Genomic DNA, 22,044 nt, shown 5'->3' with positions numbered 1-22,044 from the left:
CCCACAAATTTAGATGCTTTCTCTTATTTCTCCCTAGTTGCTTCTAAGAACTTTCCAGACTTAAGAGATTAACATGTTTAAGGGTGGCTTGTCTCTGATGCAGTTTGCCCCTGAGTTGGCACGGTGGGCCTTTTGGTAGCTATTCCTTTTTTGAAAAAAATTTTTGTATTGTGGTAAAAACATTTAACATGAGATCTACCTGCCTAACAGAATTTTAAGTGTACAATTCAGTGTCGTGACCTGCAGAGACAATGCTGCACAGTAGAAAAATGTCTTTGTGTTTAAAGTTTTCTTCTTGACTGTAGTTCCCATGTGGCTGGCTTCTCCCCTGCCTCTGGAATGCTCATTTCCTCGAGAGTGATTCTTTGCATTATTATTATTACATCAGCTCGTTTTGCATTGTTATCAGTGGTTGGTATTCTTTCGCTGGGGCTTGGTTTGCTCTGACAGCACGTTTTCAACAGTGAGGGACCTGGCTGCAGTGTGTCAGTGTTTTTCCTTCCTCCATGGAATGAAAATTTATATCCTCAATTTATATCAAGCTTTAAGTATTGCAGCATATTCCTTCTAGTAGTCATTATATCCTCTCTCCTTAGAAAAGAAAATCTTTCCTCCTGGACATAATTGGCATAGTCATTGTAAAAAAATTGGAAAGGAATAAAAGTAAAGAAAGAAGGTAAAAGTCATTGCTCATTGTACCACTCAGTGATAATAAATGTGAACACATTAACGAATTTCCTTCCGATTTTCCTCCTAGTTATACACACCACACACATACATTAAATGTGTGTTTAATTCTTTCAATGTCAAAAATAGGCCTATTTACACCGATTTCAGATGGAGCAGTAGCAGTGGCTTCTGAGAGCATATTCTTCAGCCTGTGTTTCCTTTTAGTTTAGCAGTAGCACTTGAACCATTAAAGTGTTTTGTTTTTTAACTTAGCTCATTATTTTGACATGTATCTTGCTGGCCTGTTTTTGTTTTCTTGTTTTTCTTCATTTCAGATATTTCTATTAATTTCTGGAAGGTTTTAACTGAGAGAAGGCACCTCTCTGGGTTAGTCACTGAACTGAATTCCCAAATATCATTTCATTACCTTTCTTATTTTACAAATGAAGAAATTTAAGTAGAGAGAGAATAAATGACTTATCACACATGTTATCAGATTCAAGTCTTCCACCTCCCTGTCCAGTGCTCCTTCTGTTGCATCAAAAAAAAACAACAACAAAAAACACCATGGCTTGCAGATAGAAGCATAAGAAGGGAAAGAAGACATACTGCTTGTCTCATCTGTGTTTTCTCTTATTACTGTATGAGAGGGTTTCAAACTTTAGTTCCTGTATGGATCATAATGCAGCTGGTTCAAAGTGCAGATCGCTGAGCCCTGCTCTGAGACTCAGATTCAGAGATCTGGGCTGGTGCTTGGGACTCAGTATTTTAAACAAGCTCCAATAGTTAGTTGAATCTGAGGCAGGTGGACACTCTGCAAAACACTAGTAGGCTGGAAGCTTTTGGAGGGCACATGCATCTTCTTAGGTACATTTCATATAGCCTTTTCCACAGAGTGGTTCAGAAATACTTCTCAGTGATAAGGACAGCTAGCTGATTACCTCAGCCAAAGCTGCTGCTAGCCCAGAGGGCACCCTTGTGCAAGATAGAAGAAGGCGTCCCTCTAGGTGGACACAGTCCTGAGGGAGCATGGCCTGCCTAGTAGAGCACAGGTGAGATCTTAACCCCTACCTGTCGGCTCCCTGAGCACCTTGTGCCCGGCACAGCCTGTACAATTGTACGTGATAACCTTGACCACAGTCACCATTTGCCACTATGACCCCTTCCTGACACAGGTCTTTTTAGTTTAAAAAGAGAGTTGAGCATTTGAGAGGCCCACTTGTAGCCAATAAAATTCCACTTAGGCAGGGCTTGGTCCCACTTCAGGTAACACTCTTCTCCTTCTGCTTTTTGAACTATGACCTATGACTTCAAGATATCACTCAGAACAATTTCTAGCGTTTGATATGAAAACTAAAGTTGAAAATAAATAAAGCTAGAGGCAAGGAGGCATCTGAGAAGCAAAGAAAACATGAGCAGGCCTCTTTAATGTCCCTGAGGTAGAGGTTATCGCCGAACCACAGCTCTGATGCTGTACAGGATGGGGGGGCGGGGGGTCCTGGGACTCTGCAGTCTGCTGAGCTCCTCTCTGGCTGGTCTGCTAGATCTGCCAGTGGCCTGTGGATTTTTCTTACCTTCTGTTTTGATCCTCAGGGCTGTCCGGACCAGGGCAAACAGGGTGGCATTGAACATGACTGTCCCATCACTGTTCAGAGGCATGTTCATGGAGACCAGGCGCTGGAAGGGGAGGGGAGACAAAGCTGATGAATACAGCAAATGGTTCTCCAAGGACTTACAGAGCCACCATGGCAGGTGAATGCTGGGAGGGAGCTCGAAACTTGTGCATGTGTATTGGGAGTGAGTGGGGTCGGGGGTTACAAACATGGGTCCCTGAAAGGTATGCAAAATCTGTTCAGGGGAGAATCTTGGCTCTGCCATAAGTACTCTCACCTGCTGCACAGAGTAAGAGAGGAATTAATTTTTTCCTATTAGACCCTTGCTTCCAACCCCCTTCCCCGCTCAGATGTTGCTCAGGCCTATAGGTGTGCTCTCTACTGGCAGCAAGTAACAGCTGTGTGCAGGCATTTGCTGGGAGCCCACCTGACAGCCAGCGTTTATCCAAAGTCCTGATAAGAGAGGCAATCACAGCAGGTTTGGCTGCAGGAGATGCAGCATCTCCTTTTTTTCTGTATACTGACAAATCTGCCTCCACATCAAGCTGGATCAAAGCCTGCTGACACTGGGCAGGGCTGGGCTGCCCTCTTCCCTCCTTCCCAGCCCAAAACTGCAGCCCTTGCCGTGTGCTCTGGTGTGGGGCCTGCAGCACACACCAGGGTCATTATGAAAAACAGCACCATGAAATTCATTCTGTCATTTGCTCTCATGATGTGGTAATGGATATTATTCATTAGATCACACGGTGTCCTCCTGTTAATTGTAGTGCCAAAAGGGGTTAAATTACCCTGAGTGACTGGATCTTCTCCATTCTCATGGACAGTGTGAATTTCATAGTGGTCCCTGGAAAGCTTAACGCCCAATCCGCAGCTTGTCCGGCCTGACAGATACACTGCAGTCTAACATGGGCTGCACTCACCCCTGCTTTTGTTTTCACTCTGTTTTACCTTACATTCAATCTGTGCTCTTTTTTACCCCTCATATCCTTTACATCCTTGGAAATCTTCTAAAATCTTTTTTGGAACAAAGTGGAGGTACAAGTGAGAAAAAGCTGAGAAAAACAGAGCACAAGTAGAAGTTTCTATATTCCTTCAGTTCTCCATTTTTTCCATGAGTGGATTATTCACAGAGCTGAATTTTTCTATTTGTGTTTCTTCCTCTGTACAGCTCTCTGACATCACTTTCCCCAACCCTTTTATTATTGCAACATGGAATACAGAATGGTGAAAATGGGAATTGGAAGAAGAGGGGAGAGAGTGGAAATGATACTCTTCAGCAAATGCTGGGTTACATGGTCCGGATTATAGTGAGGCAAGAGAGGTACCTGGCACACAATTTAAGGGGGTGCTCACTCTCCAGGTCATGCAAAGGCCACATGGGCAAGAGTTGGGTATAACAGAACCTAGGATGTTTATCTTAACCATTTTTGGTTCATGGACTCACTTAGAAATCTGCTGAAAAGGATAGATCCTTTCCCCGGTACAATTTGTGAGTGTTTCAGTAATTTTTAAAATACAGTTTGAGGCTTTGCGGATTCCTGAAGCCAATGTATGGACTCTCTAATGGGCCTCTGATCCCAGGACAGCACCCTAATCCATCCCTCCTAAACTGGGAGTCTTCCAGGATGCCCAGGTGGTGCAGCCTGATGGGGCAGCACAACCCGCTCGGAATAAGGTCCTTCATTCAGGGTATGTGGCTCGCTGGGACATGAGGCATTCACTTCATTTTTCCTTTACAGAGTTTGAGAGTTTATTGCTGGAAGGAACCTTAAAATATAACCTGGCTCAGGCTCATTTCTTTAGGCACATAAAATATTATCTTTACTCCCTTAAAAAATCAGTGGCTTGACCAAGGTCACAAGATGAATAGGCATCCAGCCTCCCATATTTTCTCTCTTTCTCCCATGAACCCAGGTCATCTCTTACTTTGCAAGCCACACGGTGAGGGCACAGCTTTCCAAAACCCAGTGGGGGCTGAATCCGCCGGAGCAGAGTCACCACATCTAGGTGTTTGATGCGGCCCCTAGAAGAGAAAGGAGAGGAGGGTAAGGTCAGTCAGGGGCCATGGTCTCAGCTAGCAGCCCAGGAGTCATGTACCTGAGAGGAGGGGGCCCATATATAGGAGGAAGTCTCCATAGCTGTAGCCCTATCACTCAAACTCAGTGCAGAGTTACAGAATTGCATGGTAAAACTCCAAAACCAACATATACAGGTTTAGACTTTAATGAGCAATGTTCCAGTGGTGCCATATTCACGGTGGAAAGGATTTTAGTAGTGCAATGAAATCCTCAACATGTGCTTGCTGCTTCAGTCAAATAACCATCTGACCAAAAGGTATTTATTGAGTGTTGACCAAATGTAATTGATTGCCCAGGGTATCCCTGGACCTGAGGCGGGAATGAAATTGAGATCTACCTGGCCCTAAACATCCTAACTTGAGCACCTACCAGTTATTCCTAACACTGGGATCTTCTATCTTTCCATTCAACTGAAAACAGTAGATATGTTCTTGCCTTAGCCAAAGGAACCTGGCCTCCTCATGGGGTTGGGTGCAATTCAGTGTTTCTAGTCAATCCACCCAGTGTTAACCTGTGTTGACACTCTTCTACAGGTATGGTTGTTTAGTCCTCTCTCTCAGCTTTAGGACTCAGGATTTCCCTGTGGGAACTTACTTGGCTTCAGGGTCATACTCTGCCCAGATTCTTTTAAATTCGTCCAGATGGTGGGGACCAAGGATTGACCAGTCCCTTGTAAGGTAGTCAAAGTTGTCCATGATGACAGCCACAAAGAGGTTGATGATCTGCAGGGAACAGATTATGATGAGTCACCTAAGAGGACCTTTCTACACACTTGCCACTTGAAACCACTTTGCTGGTGGCTCCATGCATGGCAGAAGCCAACATTTCTAAAGATCAGCCATATGTCACCATTGAAAATGCCAGCCCCTGGCACGTGGGCTCTTGGGTAGGAACTTGACGCAGCTCCCCTCAGAGTTGTGTGGATGAACCCACATGTGGGCTGGACAGCTTCCTTCATACCAGGCTGCTGGGTGGGGCCACCAAGGACAGAGGGCAACTCTATACATCACCTTTTCCTCATGCCCCATCCAAGTGCCAAAAAAGTCTAAGTTGCATCTAGGCCTCCACAGACATCTCCTCTGACCCCTGGGACAATGCCACCATGACAAGAGCCAAGAGTGAAAGAGCGATGCTGGTCGAGCTCACTCTGGCCCAGGCTTTCTTCTGCCTTTATCGCAGTGTGGCTGACATTCCTAGTAACGCAGTCTTCCACTGGGTTGGCCCTGACATGAGCTGCACAGATGGCGGGCTCAGGCTGCCCTACCCTGCATGCGCCTTCCCTGCAGCTGTTTAGTGCCCCCTCAGCTCACCAGGAAGGCACAGAGCATGTAGAAACTGATGAAGTAGAAGACGGCGAAGCTGCTGCCGCAGGGCGTCTCCCCTTCCGTGCTGTTGCCGGGCTCTGACTCTGGGGCGCACTTCTTCCCCGGCATGCAGGCCAGCATGATGTCCTGCCACGCCTCCCCGGTGGCACACCTGGAGCAGAGAGGAGAGAGAGCCCAAGACCCATGGACCAAGGCCACACTCAGGCTCCTTCCCCTGCCTTCTTTCCCAGGGGGAACAGCTAACTTGAATGTGGTGTTGATCATTCTCTGAATGCTCCGATATGTTCACTAAACATGAAAATATGTAGCATTATTTCGAATGTTTTAAAACATTATATTAATGGTAACAAACAGTACCTTTTCTGCAAACTCACTCTTTTCATGATCTACGTTAAGTGTTTGAGATTTAGCCATTTGGATGTGATTTTGTTCTATCTAGTTCATATTAATTGCTGTACAGATGTATACTCTATGAATATACTGTTTAAAAAATCCACCTCCCTGCTAAGGCTTTGCTTTTATTTATTTATTTATTTATTTATTTATTTATTTATTGCTGATATAAATAACACTGCAGTAAATACACAGGCCCGGGTCTAGGGCATCTGTTGCACGGCGGAAGTGCCAGCTGATGGTAGCTGTGTCTCCATCTTTGCCAGTATTGCTTGTTCTCCAGGTGTTCGTCCCGTGTATACTCCTGTCAGTAGGACAGGAGAAATGCCACTGCTGTACAGACTTGTCAGCTCTTTCTTTTTAGCTTATTGAGGTAAAATTGACAAATAAAACTGTAAGATATTTAAAGTGTACATTGTGGTGATTTGATATATGTATGCATTGTGAAAGGATCCCCCCAATCTAATGAACTCACCCATCACCTCACATATTGATCTGTTTTTGTGTCCGTGAGAACAATTAAGTTCTACTCTCTTAGCAAATTTCAGTTACACAATTCAGTGTTATCACTATAGTCACCATGCTGTACATTAGATCCTCAGACCTTACTCATCTTATAGCTGAAAGTCTGTACCCTTTTACCAGCCTCTCCCTATTTCCCCACCCCCCAGCCCCTGGCAACCACTTTCATACTCTCCGTTTCTATGAGTTTAGATTTGTCAATTCTTGGTATTAGTGAATTTTTTAAAATGTTGCTCATCTGATGGGTGTGAAATGATATTTCATTACTGTTTTAATTTGGTTTCAAAATGATTAATGGGACAAGAATTTTTATTTCATCTTCTGTTGAATTGCATGTTAATATTTTTGCCTGTTTGTCATGGGTTATTTGTCTTGTTCATTTGTAGGATTCTTTCTATATCTTTCTATCCTTCTTCCAGTCTGTGGCTTGTCTTCAGCTTTATTCATGGTGTGTTTTGATGAATCTAAGTTTTAAATTTCAATGTGGTCAGATTTATAATTTTCTCCTCTATGTTTTTTATTTTAAATTTATAATAATTTTATACATTTTTCCTCTGGTTCTTTTTGCATCTTGTTTAAAATGTTCTTCTCTAGTCTAGGTCATAAAAATATTACATGTTCTAAAAGTTCTAAAATTTTGTTTTTTGTAATAACCCATTAATCTAGAATTCATTTTTGTGCTCAGTATGAGATAGAAATATGCTTTCTCTTTTTCTGTATAGATAACCAATTTTTTAAATACAATTTATTGACTAGTCCATCTTTACCTACTGATTTGAAATAATTCTTCTGACATAAATTATATTTCCGTAGATGTGTGGGTCTTGCGCTAGCCTTTTCATCCTATTCCATAGGTTTATGTATCTATCCTGGTACCAATGTACCACATTGTCTTAATCAATACAACATTATAGTTAAGTCTTGCTCTGTCATGGAGAGTGATTCCTTCCAGCTTGTTCTTCAAAACTGTATTGGCTATTCATTTTCCTTTTCTATTCCACAGACACGGTAGAATCAACTTGTCAAGTTCCATGAATAATCCTCTTGAGCATTTTACAGAAATTGCATTAAAATATAGATTAACTTGGGAAATTTGACATCTTTGTGATATTAAGTCTCCTGGCCATGAACATGGCTCATCTCTCCATTTATGTAGGCCTTATTTCATGTCTTTTAATAAAAATTTTAAAATTTCCCCATATACATCTTTTGTTAGGTTATTTCTAGGTATCTCATTTAAAATAAATAAAGTGTTCTATTATAAATGGTAATTTAAAAAGTTATATTTTCTGTTTGCAGCTGAAGTAAAGGGAATATAATTGACTTTATATACAGAAGATTTGCTGAACTTTCTTATTAATTCTGTAGTTTCACTTGTATAATCTCCTTAGGCAATCAATTTTTTAAAAGATGTTTTATTTTTTTTATTGTAATAAAGTACGTGTAACCAAATTTACCTTCTTAGCAATTTTTAAGTGAACAGCCTAGCAGTATTAAATACAGTCACATTGTTGTTTAGCCATCACTACCACCCATACCCATAATCCTTTTCCTCTTGTAAAACTGAAACACTATGTCTATTAAACAATAACTCCCCCAGACCCTGACCATATATAAAGTATAACCACCATTATACTTTCCGTCTTTATAATTTTGACTAAGTACCTCAGTACTTGTATTTTTGTGACCAGTTTATTTCACTTAGAATAATGGCCTCAAGATTCATCCATGCTGTAACTTTTGCAGAATTTCCTTCCTTTTTAAAGGTTGAATACATACAATGGAATCATTGTATGTACATACCACATTTTGCTTATCCATTTATTGGTTGATGGACACTTGGGTTGCTTCCACATTTTAGCTATTGTGAATAATGCTGCTCTGAACATGGGTGCACAAGTATCTTTTTGAGACCGTGCTTTCAATTAATTTGGGTATATCCCAGAAGTGGAATTGCTGGACCATATGTTCATTCTATTTTTAATGTTTTGAGGAACCGTCATACTATTCTCCACAGTGGCTGTAGCATTTTATATTCCCGCTAACAGCGCACATTTTCCAATTTCTCCCCATTCCTCGCCAACACTTGTTTTGTTTTTTTTTGTTTTTTTCTTGATAGTAGCCATCCTAATGAGTGTAGTTTTGATTTGCATTTCCCTTGTGATTAGTGATATTGAGCATTTTCTTCATGTGTTCATTGCCCATTCATATATCTTCTTTGGAGAAATGTCTACTCAAGTCTATTTTTAAATTAAGTTGTTTGTTTTTTGTTGTTGAGTTTGGCAAGCAAGTTTTTGACTTTTAATTTTTTTTCCTTTTCCAATTCTTACCCTTTGATTTATACACACACACATATATATATATATATATATATATATATATATATATATATATATATATATAATCTTATTGCATTGCATAAAACTTGCAGTATAATGTTGACCAAAAAAAGTGATAGCATATGATCTTGTCTATTATATTTATTAGTTATTAGTTGTTATGGACTGAACGTTTGTGTTCCCCAACAAAGTCACATGTTGAAGCCCTAAAGCTCAATGTGATAGCATTTGCAGGTGGGGCCTTAGGAATTAATTAGGGTTAGGTCAGGTCATAAAGCTGGGGCTCCCACGATGAGCTTAGTGTCTTTATAAGAAGAGGAAGAGAGACTAGAGTGTGCTTCCTCCCCCCCTCTCTCTCTCTGTCTCTCCCTTCCTCCCTCCACCATGTGAGGACACAGCGATAAGGTGGCTGTCTGCAGGTCAGGAAAAGGGCTATAACTAGGAACTTAATCAGCCAGGACCTTGATCTTGAACCTCCAGCCTCCAGAAGTGTGAGAAAGAAATGTCTGTTGCTTAAAGCACCCAGTATGGTATTTTGTTACAGCAGGCTGACAAGCCTAACACATTATCAGTGCAGGAAAGTGATTAGGTTCTTTTGTTAATCTTCCACCTTACTGATCCTATTAATTTGTTACAAAGGCTTTTGAGTTCATTTGCTTGGATTTTCTACTTGGATTAGCTTGTTGTTTGTAAACAATGACAATTATTTCTACATATTTTTTTAATTTACACATTTTCATATTTCACTTCTTGCCTTTTTTCTTATTGGAATGACTGGGGGGTTCTCTACACATTTCTATTCCTGGAAAGTTTATGTAACAAAGGAATGATGTATTCCTTGGTATTTTGGTAGACATTATACATAAAAATATTGAATACATGGCCTTTTTGAGGACTAAAACTTTGACTACTTTTTCAATTTCTATTGTGGTTAATTAAAAAAAATTATTCTTAAGACAATTTTTGTGATTTGTACTTTCCTATATAAAAGCATCCACTTCATCTAGATTTTTCAAATATATTGGCATAAATTTCTTTTTAATATCCTCTTATTCTAAAAATCACTTCTGCATCTTTAATTATGTTGCTTTTCTTATTCCTGATGTTGCATCTTTTTTAAAAAAATGGATTTGAGGGAGCATTTGAGATCTTGGTTGGCTCAACGAAACTCTTCTAAAAATTCTCTGCAGGTTTGGATGTTTCATACATCAACATTTACTTGGTATAGTTGGCAGGGTTCTGAAGGAGCCCACCTAGGACCACCCTGCGGACCCAGATTGGGTGCTAGGTACAAGCAAGGGCCTGTTGTGCCCCACTGGCTCCCTGCTTCACGTAGGGTGAACTTGGGGGAGTCTTCTCTTGGAATTCTGGGCCTCATTGCTTTATGTAGCAGACCATGACTTTATTTGAGCTGTTTGTTCATAGAAAGTCTTTGAGGTGAATAAGGGTTGCGATAACCCAGGGAAAGAAAAAAATGGGTTGCTGGTTTTAAGGTTGGCTTTTTAATTGGATTGCTTACTGAGAGTCTGAACAATATCTTTCTGGTTAAATGACAGACTGAACTCTCTTCAGCTTTGAAAGAGAAAGGACACTTGCATCCCCAACCCGAATAGCCAATGGGGCAACAATAGCTGTTCAGATCCCTGAATCCAGGGTGGTGGAGGGGGGTGCTGGAAGTCATCCAGGGCGGTGGTAATGCACCTGATCCTGGAGAAGCTGGTGGTGGTCCAGGGAAGAAGGGCAAGGTGCCCTGAAATATGTTCACCCTGAGAAAGAGGGACCCGTACCTTGGAAAGCATTATGGTTCTGGTGGCATCCAGAAAGCTCTCGCTGGCCCTTGCTCAGGTGTTCTTAGGTGACTAAGAATCTTTGTGGGGTTACCTGAGGAAAAATTCCTGAGGAAGATTGTCTTTTCAAGTAATCAGTTTTCAGGTTTATTCATAAATATGTTTAAAAATATTTTATTAATTTATGCTTTTATTTTAATAAATGCATTCCTTCATACTTTGGGGTTACTTTGCTACTTCCCCCCATCAGTTTACTTACTGTACATTAAAAAATTAATTTTGGCTCTGAATTTTCCTTTGGTATTGATCAGTACAGCTCATAAATTTAAGATACTGTGCTCTCACTCTCATTTCTAAGTAGTTTGTAGGTTCAGCTCTGAGTTATTTAGAACAGTGACTCAAAACATTTAAGTGAATAGATTTTGGAAGGATTACTAATTTTATGGGTAATTTCTAATTTTTGCTGTATTGAAGTTATAGTTTAAGAATTTACTGAATTTTTCTTTGTGACTTAAATCTTGGCTAATTTTTGTGAATGTTTCTGGGTACTTAAAAAGGCAGTGGTTTTTGCTATTTATTGAGTATAAATTTATTAGATTAAGTGTGTTAATTGTGTTATTTAGATGTACTTTATCCTTTATTCTATTTTGTTCTATTTGATCTGTCTTTTTCTACAAGCTGTATCCAAGTCTCCCACTGTGTGTGTTCATTTTCTCCTCATAGTTCTATCAGTGTCTGATATATTTCCAAACTACATTGTTATGCTCATGTAGTTTTATGATTGCTATATATTCTTGGATTATACCTTTTATCAATATTGAATATTCCTCTTTGTCTTGTTTAATGCCTTTTGCCTGGAATTTTATTTCTTTTGATATTGCTCTTACTATACCAACATTTTTGGTAAGCACTGTCTGGTATTATTTTTCTATTCCTTTATTTTTATCCTCTTTAAGTCATTTTATTTTACTTTATCTATTATAAACAGTCTAGAGCTAGATTTCTTTTTTTCTTTGCTTTTTTAAAATAAGATTTTATTGGGGAATTGGGGGAGGGGAACAGCGTTGGGGAATTGGGGAAGGGGAACAGACAAGCTTCTGTCTTTTTGTTCTTCAGTTTAGTTGTGGAGGACGTTGCTTCACTGGCCCATGTTGGTATTATCATTGCGCTCTTCCTAGGTGACACCCTTTCTAGGGTGTCAGATGGGCACTTGTCTTATTCTGGTTCACAAATAACACTCTTTCATGTTTTGTTTTTTCTTCCTGGTACTGTTATAGGTTTATTCTTTTAAAAAAATCTTCCCTCATCTAGGACTTTAAGAAAGGAGAGGACACAGACCCATATGCTCAGTCTGCTATTTGTGTCTAATTCCCGTATTTAAATGTGACACAAGCTTAAGTGTTGTTAAATTGCAGTTGACAATGGCCCTTGCGTTCTCATAGCCTACAATCTGAGGGAGGTGGTGATGTCAGACTGACATTTAAGGGGCCTGTCATTTTGATTTGTATTAACATTTGAGCATATTTGAGCATCATTTGAGCATAATGATACTTGAGCTTGGGTGTGGGGAAAGGATTCTATAGAACATGGTGAAGGTGGAGCTGTCTGATAGTGTCCCTAAAACTTCCATAAAGGGGCCCCAGGGGATGGTAAAGGGCTTGCCGCCTCTCCCAGTGCAAAGCATGTGGAATCTGTGAACTAGAATGCCTTTAGAAATCATCTGGCCGAGGGTAGGGTAAATAGTTCTCATCTCCTAGCGCTGGACTAGATGGGGGTCTCAGGAAAGTGAGAAGAACCAAGGGAGCAGACCATGGGGTCAGTTAGGAGCCAGATGAGGAAGGAGAAGTAGGCTGCAGCGTGGATTCACTCACTCGCTCCTGGGCAGGCAGGAGAAACCCCGCCCTCTGGGCTATACTGCAGCATGGCCTTCCAAGAAGTGAAGGCGTGTGGCTTTCTTAGCTGGGGAGGAACCGAGCACACATGGACATAACCACCCAATACAGCAAATGGCATGGACATTGGCACTTGTACTAGCTTTATGAGGAAACTGAGGCTCAGAGAAGTTAGATGTCTTACTCGAGGTCACAGAGCAAGTTTGTTGTAGGCTTGGCTTTGAGCCTGTTCAGATTCCAAACCAGGGTGCTTTCAGTATTTGACTTTTCATCCCCTAGTGGTTTCAGGTGGTCACAGCAGCTGTGTCAGTGTCCAGTGGGCTGCTTGATGGGAAGTTATTATAAATAATGATGAAATGACCAGCTTCCCCATCAGGGGAGGGAGAACCAACATCGGTTCTCTCCCTGCACACTTCCCTCTCATTCTACATCCAGGCCCTAGGGCTGCATCATGCAGGTGTGTCTGTGTGCACCTGTCCACAGAGACCCACCTGAAGAGCAGCAGCACAGCTTGAGGGAAGGTCTGAAAGTTGTTGTTCCGGTTTATCTCTGTGGTATCGTTCAGAGCAATTTTTCCAAACACCTGGAGGGGGAGAGGAAAGGGATTTCATAAATCGTGGACAGAGAGTGTCCTAGTTTTCACCCATCGTTCAATGGTTTCTTCAGGGGTCACAGCTGATCCTGGGACAGGCTGGCCTATAAGGGGAGCAGAGTCCCCAGATGTAAACTGGCAGGGCCTCATGGGGACAGGCAGCTGCTGCCCTGTCCAGCCCCGATCCCAGTCCCTCACACTGGACAAGTGCAAGAAGAAACTGCCCGTGGGCCCTCCGGAGAGGACCCTGTGGCCCAGCGGGAGCTGAGGCTGAGAGCAGCTGGATGCTGAGATCAGGGCCCTGCTTCTGTGCAGGGACACAGGGCTCATTGGCCTTTTTCTTTCTTTCTTTTTTTGGCTGCACATTCTTAAGAATATTTTTCTCTTTAAAAAACTTTATTGAGGAATAATTAACTAGTATAATTGTATATATTTAAAGTGTACAATGTGGTGATGATGTGATGATATACATACACATTGTAGGATCTTTACCAAGACCAAGGTAATTGACACATCCGTAACCTCACAGATAACTTTGTTTTGGTGCAAGGATGCTTAAGACCTATTCTCATATGGAACTACATCAACCTAAAAAGTTTTTCACAGCAAAGGAAACCAGCAATACAACAAAGCATCCTACTGAATGGGAGAAGATATTTGTCAATGATACATCTGATAAGGGATTAATATCCAAAATGTATAAAACACTCATTCAACTCAACACCAAAAAACAAAACAAAACCCAAACAACCCAATTAAAAAATGGGCAGAGGACATGAGACATTTCTCTAAAGAGGACATACAGATGGCCAACAGACATATGAAAACATGCTCAACCTCACTAATCATTAGAGAAATACAAATAAAAACCACAATGAGATACCACCTCACTCTGGTCAGGATGGCTATTATCAATAAATCAACAAACAACAAGTGCTGGCGAGGACGTAGAGCAAAGGGAACATTTGTGCACTGCTGGTGGGATTGCAGATTGGTGCAGCCACTATGGAAATCAGTATGGAGGTATCTCAAAAAACTGGAAATGGATACTGTATGACTCAGCAATTCCACTCTTAGGTATCTATCCAGAGAAATCCAAAATGCTAATTCAAAAAAAATATATGCACCCCCAATGTTTATTGAGCGCTATTTACAACCAAAATGCCCATCAGTAGATGACTGGATTAAGAAACTGTGCTACATTTATACAGTGGAGTATTACTCGACCATAAAGAAGAATGAAATCTTACCATTTGCAACGATATGGGTGGATCTAAAAACTATTATGCTAAGTGAAATAAGTCAGATGGAGAAAGACAAATACCATATGATCTCACTTATTTGTGAAATCTAAAGAACTGAATACATGAGCAAAGTAAACAGAAATAGTCTCAGAGATATAGAGGAAAAACTGATGGTTGCTAGTTGGGAGGGGGTGGGGGTGAGGGAGAAGGGGAGGGGATTAGAAAGTACAAATTGGTCTTCACAATATTGCCACGGGGATATGAAAGATAGCTTGGGCAACATAATAATGTTGTAAAGATTTTCTAGGGTGTCAGATGGGCACTTGCCTTATTAGGGAGACCACTTCATGGACAGCATAGATGCCTGACCACTGCACTGTACACCTGAAGCTGAAGCTGAATTATATTGAACGTCAACTATAATTTAATATATATTTAGTCACAGGATATGGAGTAGAGCACAGGGAATAGAGTTCATGGAATAGTGATAGATATATATGATGTCAGAGGGGCAACAGATTGGGGGAGGGGGGTTATCATTATGGGAGGGGTAAAATGTCTAACTATTACATTGTTTCATACACCTGAAACTAAAAAAACAAAACAAAACAAAACAAACAAACAAACAAAAAAACTTACTCTCAGCAGCTTTTGAGTACATACTACTGTATCATTATTAACTGTGGTCACCATTAGAGCCTCACAGCTTACTCCTCTGGCCTTCTCTTCTTTGCCATTTCAGCTCTGTATGCCCAATCACTTTTCCAAATTTAGTTCTTGGATTCTGGAGTGAGGTGGAATAAGCAGTCTGGGGCTTGGGCAAGTTTAATGCATCCTTGAAATCAGAGGCCTCTTTCCCCCTACCCCCCAGACTTTTAAAGCTATGCTTATCTTAGAAACTGCCACCTTTGATCAGTGGCAAGTCAACTCCTTTCATCTCAAAAGATTTTGGCCTATGAACCTTGGGGTCTTTCTGCAATGAGCACGTAGAGAAATCTTACTTAAGCAGCTGCTGTCTAAGGAGGAAAAGCTCCTGCCTAGTGTGCCGTGCTGGGCTGGGCTGTTCTGCTGGAAGCCAGAAGGACTCTGATTTGGGGTAGGAGAAGGTGCAGTGGGCACTGTGAGCCCCTGGACACTGCCGCATGTTTGATGGGGGAGCTTGCCTCTCTCCCTCCTGAATGACACTGGATTGGTGTAGTTCTCAGGCTCATCAGATTTGTACAAAGGGAGGGATGCCGGCTGACACACGCTGCTGTTTCCTGAGAAGGACAAGCCTCTCATGAGGTCCACTGCATAACCTGGGAGTGTTTTTCTGAGAGCAAACCCAGGCCTGGGGCAATGTGGACAGAGCTCTCTGAGCTGTGTATTCCGTTCTTGGCCATTCACCCTGCTACCTACAGGATACCATTTGGGGGGAAGTTCCAATTCCTGGGAACTTTTTGGCCTCAGAGGTGACAGGGGGAGAGGGACAGTCAGGAGCAAGAGAGAGGTGAGAGGGAGGAGGGCGTCAGGGTGTGTGGGCAGGAACTGAGAAGAGGAGTGGGAGGCAGAGGAGTGGAGCCTCACGGAGCCGGTCCTACCTGCATCCCGATCACTGCATAGATGAAGAACAGCATCACTATCAGAAGGGCCACGTAGGGCAGGGCCTGGGAGGAAACACAGGAGACTGCGTGAGGCCAGTGGGGACAGCTGGCTGGACCCCTTCCCAGGGCATTGTGCCTGCAGTCACCAGCTGCTGCCTGGCTTCAGGGGCACTCCTAAGGGCCCTTCAGAAGTTCTGGGCTCCTGGGAGAAGGCCTGAGTCATGGCATTGACCCCTCATGACCTGGTTTTAACTACCTACCTAAGAAGCAGTGCAGTGTACTGAGAAAAGCAGGTTGCAGAGTAAGGAGAAGTGTGATATTACTTAGTAAAAACAATAAAAAATGAGCAAAACATCCTCCGACTAGACATACATCTTCATACAGCAAGGAGAAAGTCATGGAGGACACACACCAAGGCTTCCTGCGGAGGCAGAGGTGGAGGCACGTCACACCCTTCCTTGGCTCCACTAGTTGTAATAAAAACACGTACTAAGGAAACCTTAAATAAAAGAAAGATCATGGGCTCAAATCCTGTTTCTGCCACTTTCTAGCTATGGGAACTTGGGCATATTACTTAACCTCTCTGAGCCTCAGTTTCCTCATCTGACAAATGAGAAGAGTAACAGTGATCTCTCAGGGGTTTTGTGAAGTTGAAATGATTTAAGGCTTATAAAATGCCTTGTGCATTGCCTTGCGCATAGTTTATTCACTCAAGGTATTATTTGCCCAGCAGCTCAGACAACTTAATTTCCAGAGCCCTTGCCGCTCTCTTGGGGAGAGGCACCTGGGGCTCAGCGCCAGTGATCCAGTGGGGAGACCTGCACGTGCGCGCCCAGGAAATGCCTTGCCAGGCGCCTGCCTGCACACCACTAGATGGCACTGCGAGATCATACGGATGCTTGTCGCGTTGGCGCTCCAGCTCCACATTCAAGAGCTGCTCCTCACAGTCACCGGGTCTGTTGCCTCTTCTTAGCCCAAAATGTTGGGGGTGGGTGAGTATGTTTGGGCCTATATGGTCATTCACGGCTGTGGGATTCCAGGGGTGCACCCACGGACAAGGTCAGCCCAGTCCAGCTCCCACCAGAATCCTCAGGTTCCCGGGGACTGAGCTTGGCTCAGGGTGGGGTGAGGGGGCGTGGCAGGGAGGGGCCCTTGGCTCATCATTAGGTGGGGAGTCAGCATGGGCCTGGTGGGAGGAGGACGGGCTCTGAGTGCAGAGTCCTTATGTGCTGGTCCAATCATGGCCTCTGATGAGGTCCCAGAGCAGGAGGCTGTCTGCAAGGGTGCCTACGCCTTTGGGTGGGGTTCCAAAGCAAGCAGGCACCTGACAACAGCGCCCCCTACCTCTGGCTGGAAATTTAATTACAGCACAGTTGGATCTGGGACCCACTCCATGCCAGTCCCTGGGCCCAGACTCAGCAGGGCAGGGGACACGGAAGGAATTCTTCGGTGCTGGTGAGTCTCCCTGTCTTGGGAAACCTGAGAGCAGTGCTTCCATGGGCAGGAGAAGCTGCCCTAAATGTCAAGACAGGGAAGCCTGGAAGCACATGGAGGGGTCCCTGCCCGACTCATCTTCAAGGAATTCAAGTGACCTGACAGAGCTTTGCTTTTCTTTAACTTCAAATTTACATAACACTCCTCACAGATGGCCAGAGGCCATCATTATTCTGCTTTTACAGTTGGATGGCTGAGGAAAGAGAATTAATCCTGTAGTTGGGCAACCCTGTGTCTATTCAAAGGGACCATCTCTCCTTGAGTGGAATGACACCAGGGTCATGGAGAGTTGGCTAAGTCCATAAATAGATAGGGACAGCAGACACCGCTGCAGTGCTTACTGGGAGGAAGGTGACAGCCAGATTCTTAAAATGCCAGAACTGGGAGGGGCTATGAGGGTCATGTTTTTCAAATTTGTTCTGCCATAAAAGCCCTTTGTGCAATCAATTCTTGCAGAAAAATACATAAACAAGAGAAGAAAGCAGAATATTCAGTCTCCCCCTTAGCTCCCAGCCTTCCCTACCTGACTTGAGGATATCTGGGGCTTCAGAAGCATGCTTTTGAAAACCACAGATCGGTCCAACCAACTCATTTCAGACGTGAGGAAAGGAAGGTGCTTTCCAAGGTAGGGGAGCTTGCTGTCACCCAGTAGTGAGCAGCAGAGTAAGCCCCATCTTGACTCCTAGATGCTTCTCCTTCCTTTACTGTGTCACCTCCCAACTAGGAAGCCCTGGTGGAAGCTGGGTGGAGCCCCTGGGCAGCCCTGCCACCCAGGAGAGGAAAGGTTCTTCTGCTTCTGCTGTGCTCGGGGCAGAGGTGGCTACCTGGAAGGACTTGATGAAGGTCCAGAGCAGGGTCCGGATGCCCTCCCCACGGCTCAGCAGCTTGACCAGGCGCATGACCCGGAAGAGGCGGAAGAAGGTGATGGAGATGCGGGAGTTCTCCTCTGCATTCTGGAATCCATTGGCAATACGAGGTGGTAGTTAACACCGCAACAGGGATGGGTAGGGCAGGGGCAGGAGCGGGGGGCCTGCTCAGAGCAACACAGCCCTTGGCTGGGCTGAAGCCAGCTCAGGGCAAGGTTGGCTGCACTAGACTCTCTGCACAGATGGGAGGCCACCCGCCTGCCTTCCCCAGGTAGACAGCCCAGCCTGAGGTCTCTGCAGTCAAGCTGTGCCCAGGCCCCTGAGCCCATGTCACTTTTCCTATTTTCCCCTCTTCCCCTTCTTCCTAGTTCTTGAGCTCTTGGGTGGAACAACAGAAGATTCCTTGAGGAACTTCCATTTGCCCTGAAATCTAGGCTGGGGGCAGCATCTAAGGGGGTGCCCTGCCTCAGCCACACACTGAGAAAGCACCCCTGGCCTCCCTCTGGCCAGCACAGCTCAGGGTCCTGCATCCTGAGCTGGCTGGGTGGGTCGTGGTTCCCATCTCAGCCGTCTGGGTGATTGCACTGGGCGTCCTGGTGGGCAGGGTGAGCTGCCCACTGAAGGATCTGTGTGTTGACTGCTCAGGACTCCAGCACTTCTGTTGTGTCACCTGCTTCTCACAGCCCCTGCCTCACATGGCTACCAGGAGGAGGGAATGGGGTGTTGCTTAGTGCGGGGCCAGTGTTTGGTTTGCAGCTTTTGCCTCCTGTTGGGCTTTGAAGCTGTTCCCCTTCTCTTCCCTTCTGCCCCGAAGGCTCTAGGAGGCAGCCCCCTCTCCAGGCTACATGAGACCCTGGGAGGGGTGGGGGCACAGGCAGGGGGAGGTAGGGAAGGCAGTCAGTCGGAGTGAGAGGACCAAGGGGTCATCTCCTCAGGGGAGTCCTGGAGGTTGAGGCCTGGGGCCAGGGGAAGAAGGATGGAACTGAGGCCGTGGCAAGCTGAGGTGGGAATTTGGCACTAGGCTGCTGAGGGCTTGCCTGCTGAGGGCTCATCTTGGTCTGTTGGACCTGGAGGGTCCTGGGCTTGGGCACGTGCTTGGCCAGGGCTCGGGGGCAGGACAGGCTGCCCTGTCACCCTCTGCCTCCAGGCCTGAGAAGAACACTGACTCACCCCCTCAACCCTCATCCTGCCCACACCAGCCAAAGAACTGAGGTTGGTGACCCCAGGAGCCACCCCCCTGCTCCCCGGAGCTAGTGCAGCTCACCCGGCCCTGTTAGCATCACACCGGGAGAGAACGGACCTTCAGGTTTCCAGTTACTGTTCCTGTCACTGCCTCCCTCAGCAGGGAGTTGTCTCCGGGTCGTTGCTGGCACCCTGCATTGGCCCTCCCCACTTCTCAGTTCACTTGTCTTCCTTTGTTTTTAATCATTTATAGGTCAGAGCCTCCCTGACACTATCTGTGCCTTGTCTGCACCCAAAAAATCCCACTAACATGAAAGCCCTGGAGGGCTCTCACAGGCCCTTTGTCCTAACCCTGCTGACTGTCACTCATGTGGCTGGTGGCTCCAGAGACCACTCATCTCACTCCTATCATAATGGGAGGCCCATGAGAGGGTGGGGGGATTCAGGGGCAGCCTATCCATGTCAGTGTGTCCTGCTTGCTCTGGAAGGGCTGCACAGAAACCAATTGGAAGGGTCTGGCTAGTATTCAGACTGTCCAGACGGGAAGAGTCACAGCATTTCTTCTCTACCCAAACCAGAGCTGTCTGTGATCCTCACAGGGCTCCTGTGCCCTCAGGCAGGGCGGACTTGTGGGTGCTGCAGGAGCTTGGGAAGCAGGTGAGGCCCGCGGCCCGCAGTCTGCTTCCTACCCCGGGCCCTACCCTGCCATGTATTTGGAAGTCTTTGGTGCCCTTAATCTTTGCATTTCTATCACCTGTGTATCTCCTTGAAATTCTATTTTCTCTCCTTAAAAGGAGGTTGTGTTCCCCCAGAGGAGTATGCAGAGGAGGCTCAGGGTTTTATAACTCAGCTGTCAGTTCCACCATGTTCAGGAAAGGAGAAAAAAGAAGAACAAAATTAAGTAGGGAACTTCAGCTGTGAGTGTCAAGAGTTTGAGAAGTTGGGACCACAAGGGCATCTGGTTCTGATGAGTTAAAAAAGGAAAATCAATCTTACAGTTTGAACTCCCTCTGGGTTCAGCACCCTCCCTGGTTGCTCCAGGAGAATAAATATGTTTCCATTCGGACATGACAATTTCCTCTAATAAACTGAATGACACTGCAGTGAAGAAGCAGATCCCAGTGGCTGTCCCTGCGAAGTGAGGAGAACACACAGGTCCAGCCTTGCCCTCGGCAGCTTCCAAACAGCCTGGGTTGGGTATGCCGGAAAACATCACTGATCCACCCAATCTGGCCTTGTCTGCTGACTCCTGGGGCTCAGGGAATCAACCCACTCGCTAAATGTGTGACGGCAGCCTTTTGGAGAAGGCTGTTCCAAGGAGACGTCAAGGTCACACCAAGTGGCATCTCTATCACTTAAGCCAAAGTGAATCAGACTCACATTAGGAGTGGTCTGATCAAACAAGTTAGTTTTTCTGCTGCAGAAAAGTGGGTATAGCCTATTAATGAACTTCAGGAATTTAGAAAAATTCACAGGTAGTATTGTTGGAGTGACTGGAAATTCAACCACACTTTCAGTAACAAATCCCAAATTAAACCTTTTCCTGTGACCTTGAACTCAGAGCACAAGGGAGGCCAGTCCTTATAGACACTTGATGATTAGAAGGAAGTCATCATCTGCCTTTCCACCTTCTGGCTAGATTATCTCCCTCTTCCCTCTTTTCCCAGGAGGCCTTAAACGTGGTTCTCATAGGTGCCCTGTGCAAATTTCCCACATCAAGTTAAGGCTAGTCACTTTAGCCAGTGGAGTCCTCAGGATGTTTAACAGGAAATGGCCCTTGGGTCCAATTCTCTCCCAGTGGCTCTTTAGATAGTCAAGATCACAGTGAATTACCACCCAAAGGAAAGCTCAGGGAGGGCTAAGAACACCATTACACAGACAGCACGTCACAGCTCACACGAGACCAGGCAGGTGAGGTGCATGACAGACACGGTGGTTACATGCAAATGAGCCAGGCTGGGCTCCGGGAGACCCTAGGGGTCAGGTGGGTAAGAGTGGGGATGTTAGAGGAGGTCACAGAAGCTGAGGGCATGGTCTGGAGGGTTGGTCTTACCATAAAGGGAGAGCATTGGGTATGTTCAGCTGGCTTTAAAGAAAGGCAGATAGAGATAAGCTGTAATGAGTCTCCAACGAAGATGCCGGTACGCTAGGTCTTGGCTAACACAGGAGCAACACAGTGGCAGGAGAGGGCAAAAGGAAACAAGTGAAAGAAATACAAAGCATAGCCTGGCAGGTTCTGCGCCATGAGTGTAGGCTCTGCATACATCTATCAAGGACCATCTCTGGCCACAAATAATTCACACCTGTGATAAATGAGGTCTTCTGGACTTTGTGGATGGAGGTTTTGGTTTTGAAATCAGCCATGTGTCCTAAGATAACCTCTGAAGGTTTAGACTTTTTGCACTCTAGCTTTACCCCAAGCTGAGGCTCAGGTGGGAGACGGTCCTGCTTAGCTACTAGTCTAC

General features: G+C 44.6%; 1 protein-coding gene across 31 annotated transcripts in view; it reads right to left on the bottom strand.

Annotated features, from left to right (window-relative positions):
- CACNA1C (calcium voltage-gated channel subunit alpha1 C) overlaps window positions 1–22,044 on the bottom strand; it is a 776,856-nt gene that overhangs the window by 25,613 nt on the left and 729,199 nt on the right. For 27 of the 31 annotated variants that reach the window (XM_019654082.1, XM_019654049.1, XM_019654052.1 and 24 more), the window contains 8 exons: window positions 21,633–21,665; window positions 18,356–18,484; window positions 16,035–16,100; window positions 13,110–13,201; window positions 5,671–5,836; window positions 4,955–5,082; window positions 4,209–4,305; window positions 2,244–2,346 (listed from right to left, as the gene is read on the bottom strand). In XM_019654082.1, coding sequence (XP_019509627.1) covers window positions 2,244–2,346; window positions 4,209–4,305; window positions 4,955–5,082; window positions 5,671–5,836; window positions 13,110–13,201; window positions 16,035–16,100; window positions 18,356–18,484; window positions 21,633–21,665 — 814 coding nt within the window. The remainder of the gene's footprint in view (window positions 1–2,243; window positions 2,347–4,208; window positions 4,306–4,954; window positions 5,083–5,670; window positions 5,837–13,109; window positions 13,202–16,034; window positions 16,101–18,355; window positions 18,485–21,632; window positions 21,666–22,044) is intronic. The other 4 variants (XM_019654079.1, XM_019654077.1, XM_019654066.1 and 1 more) reach the window with 1 other exon arrangement.

Source organism: Hipposideros armiger, unplaced genomic scaffold (genome assembly GCF_001890085.2).
Source record: "Hipposideros armiger isolate ML-2016 unplaced genomic scaffold, ASM189008v1 scaffold_213, whole genome shotgun sequence".
NCBI classification, from domain to species: domain Eukaryota; kingdom Metazoa; phylum Chordata; class Mammalia; order Chiroptera; family Hipposideridae; genus Hipposideros; species Hipposideros armiger.
Note: the sequence above shows the minus strand (reverse complement) of the source record. Positions and strands in the feature narration are given on the sequence as shown.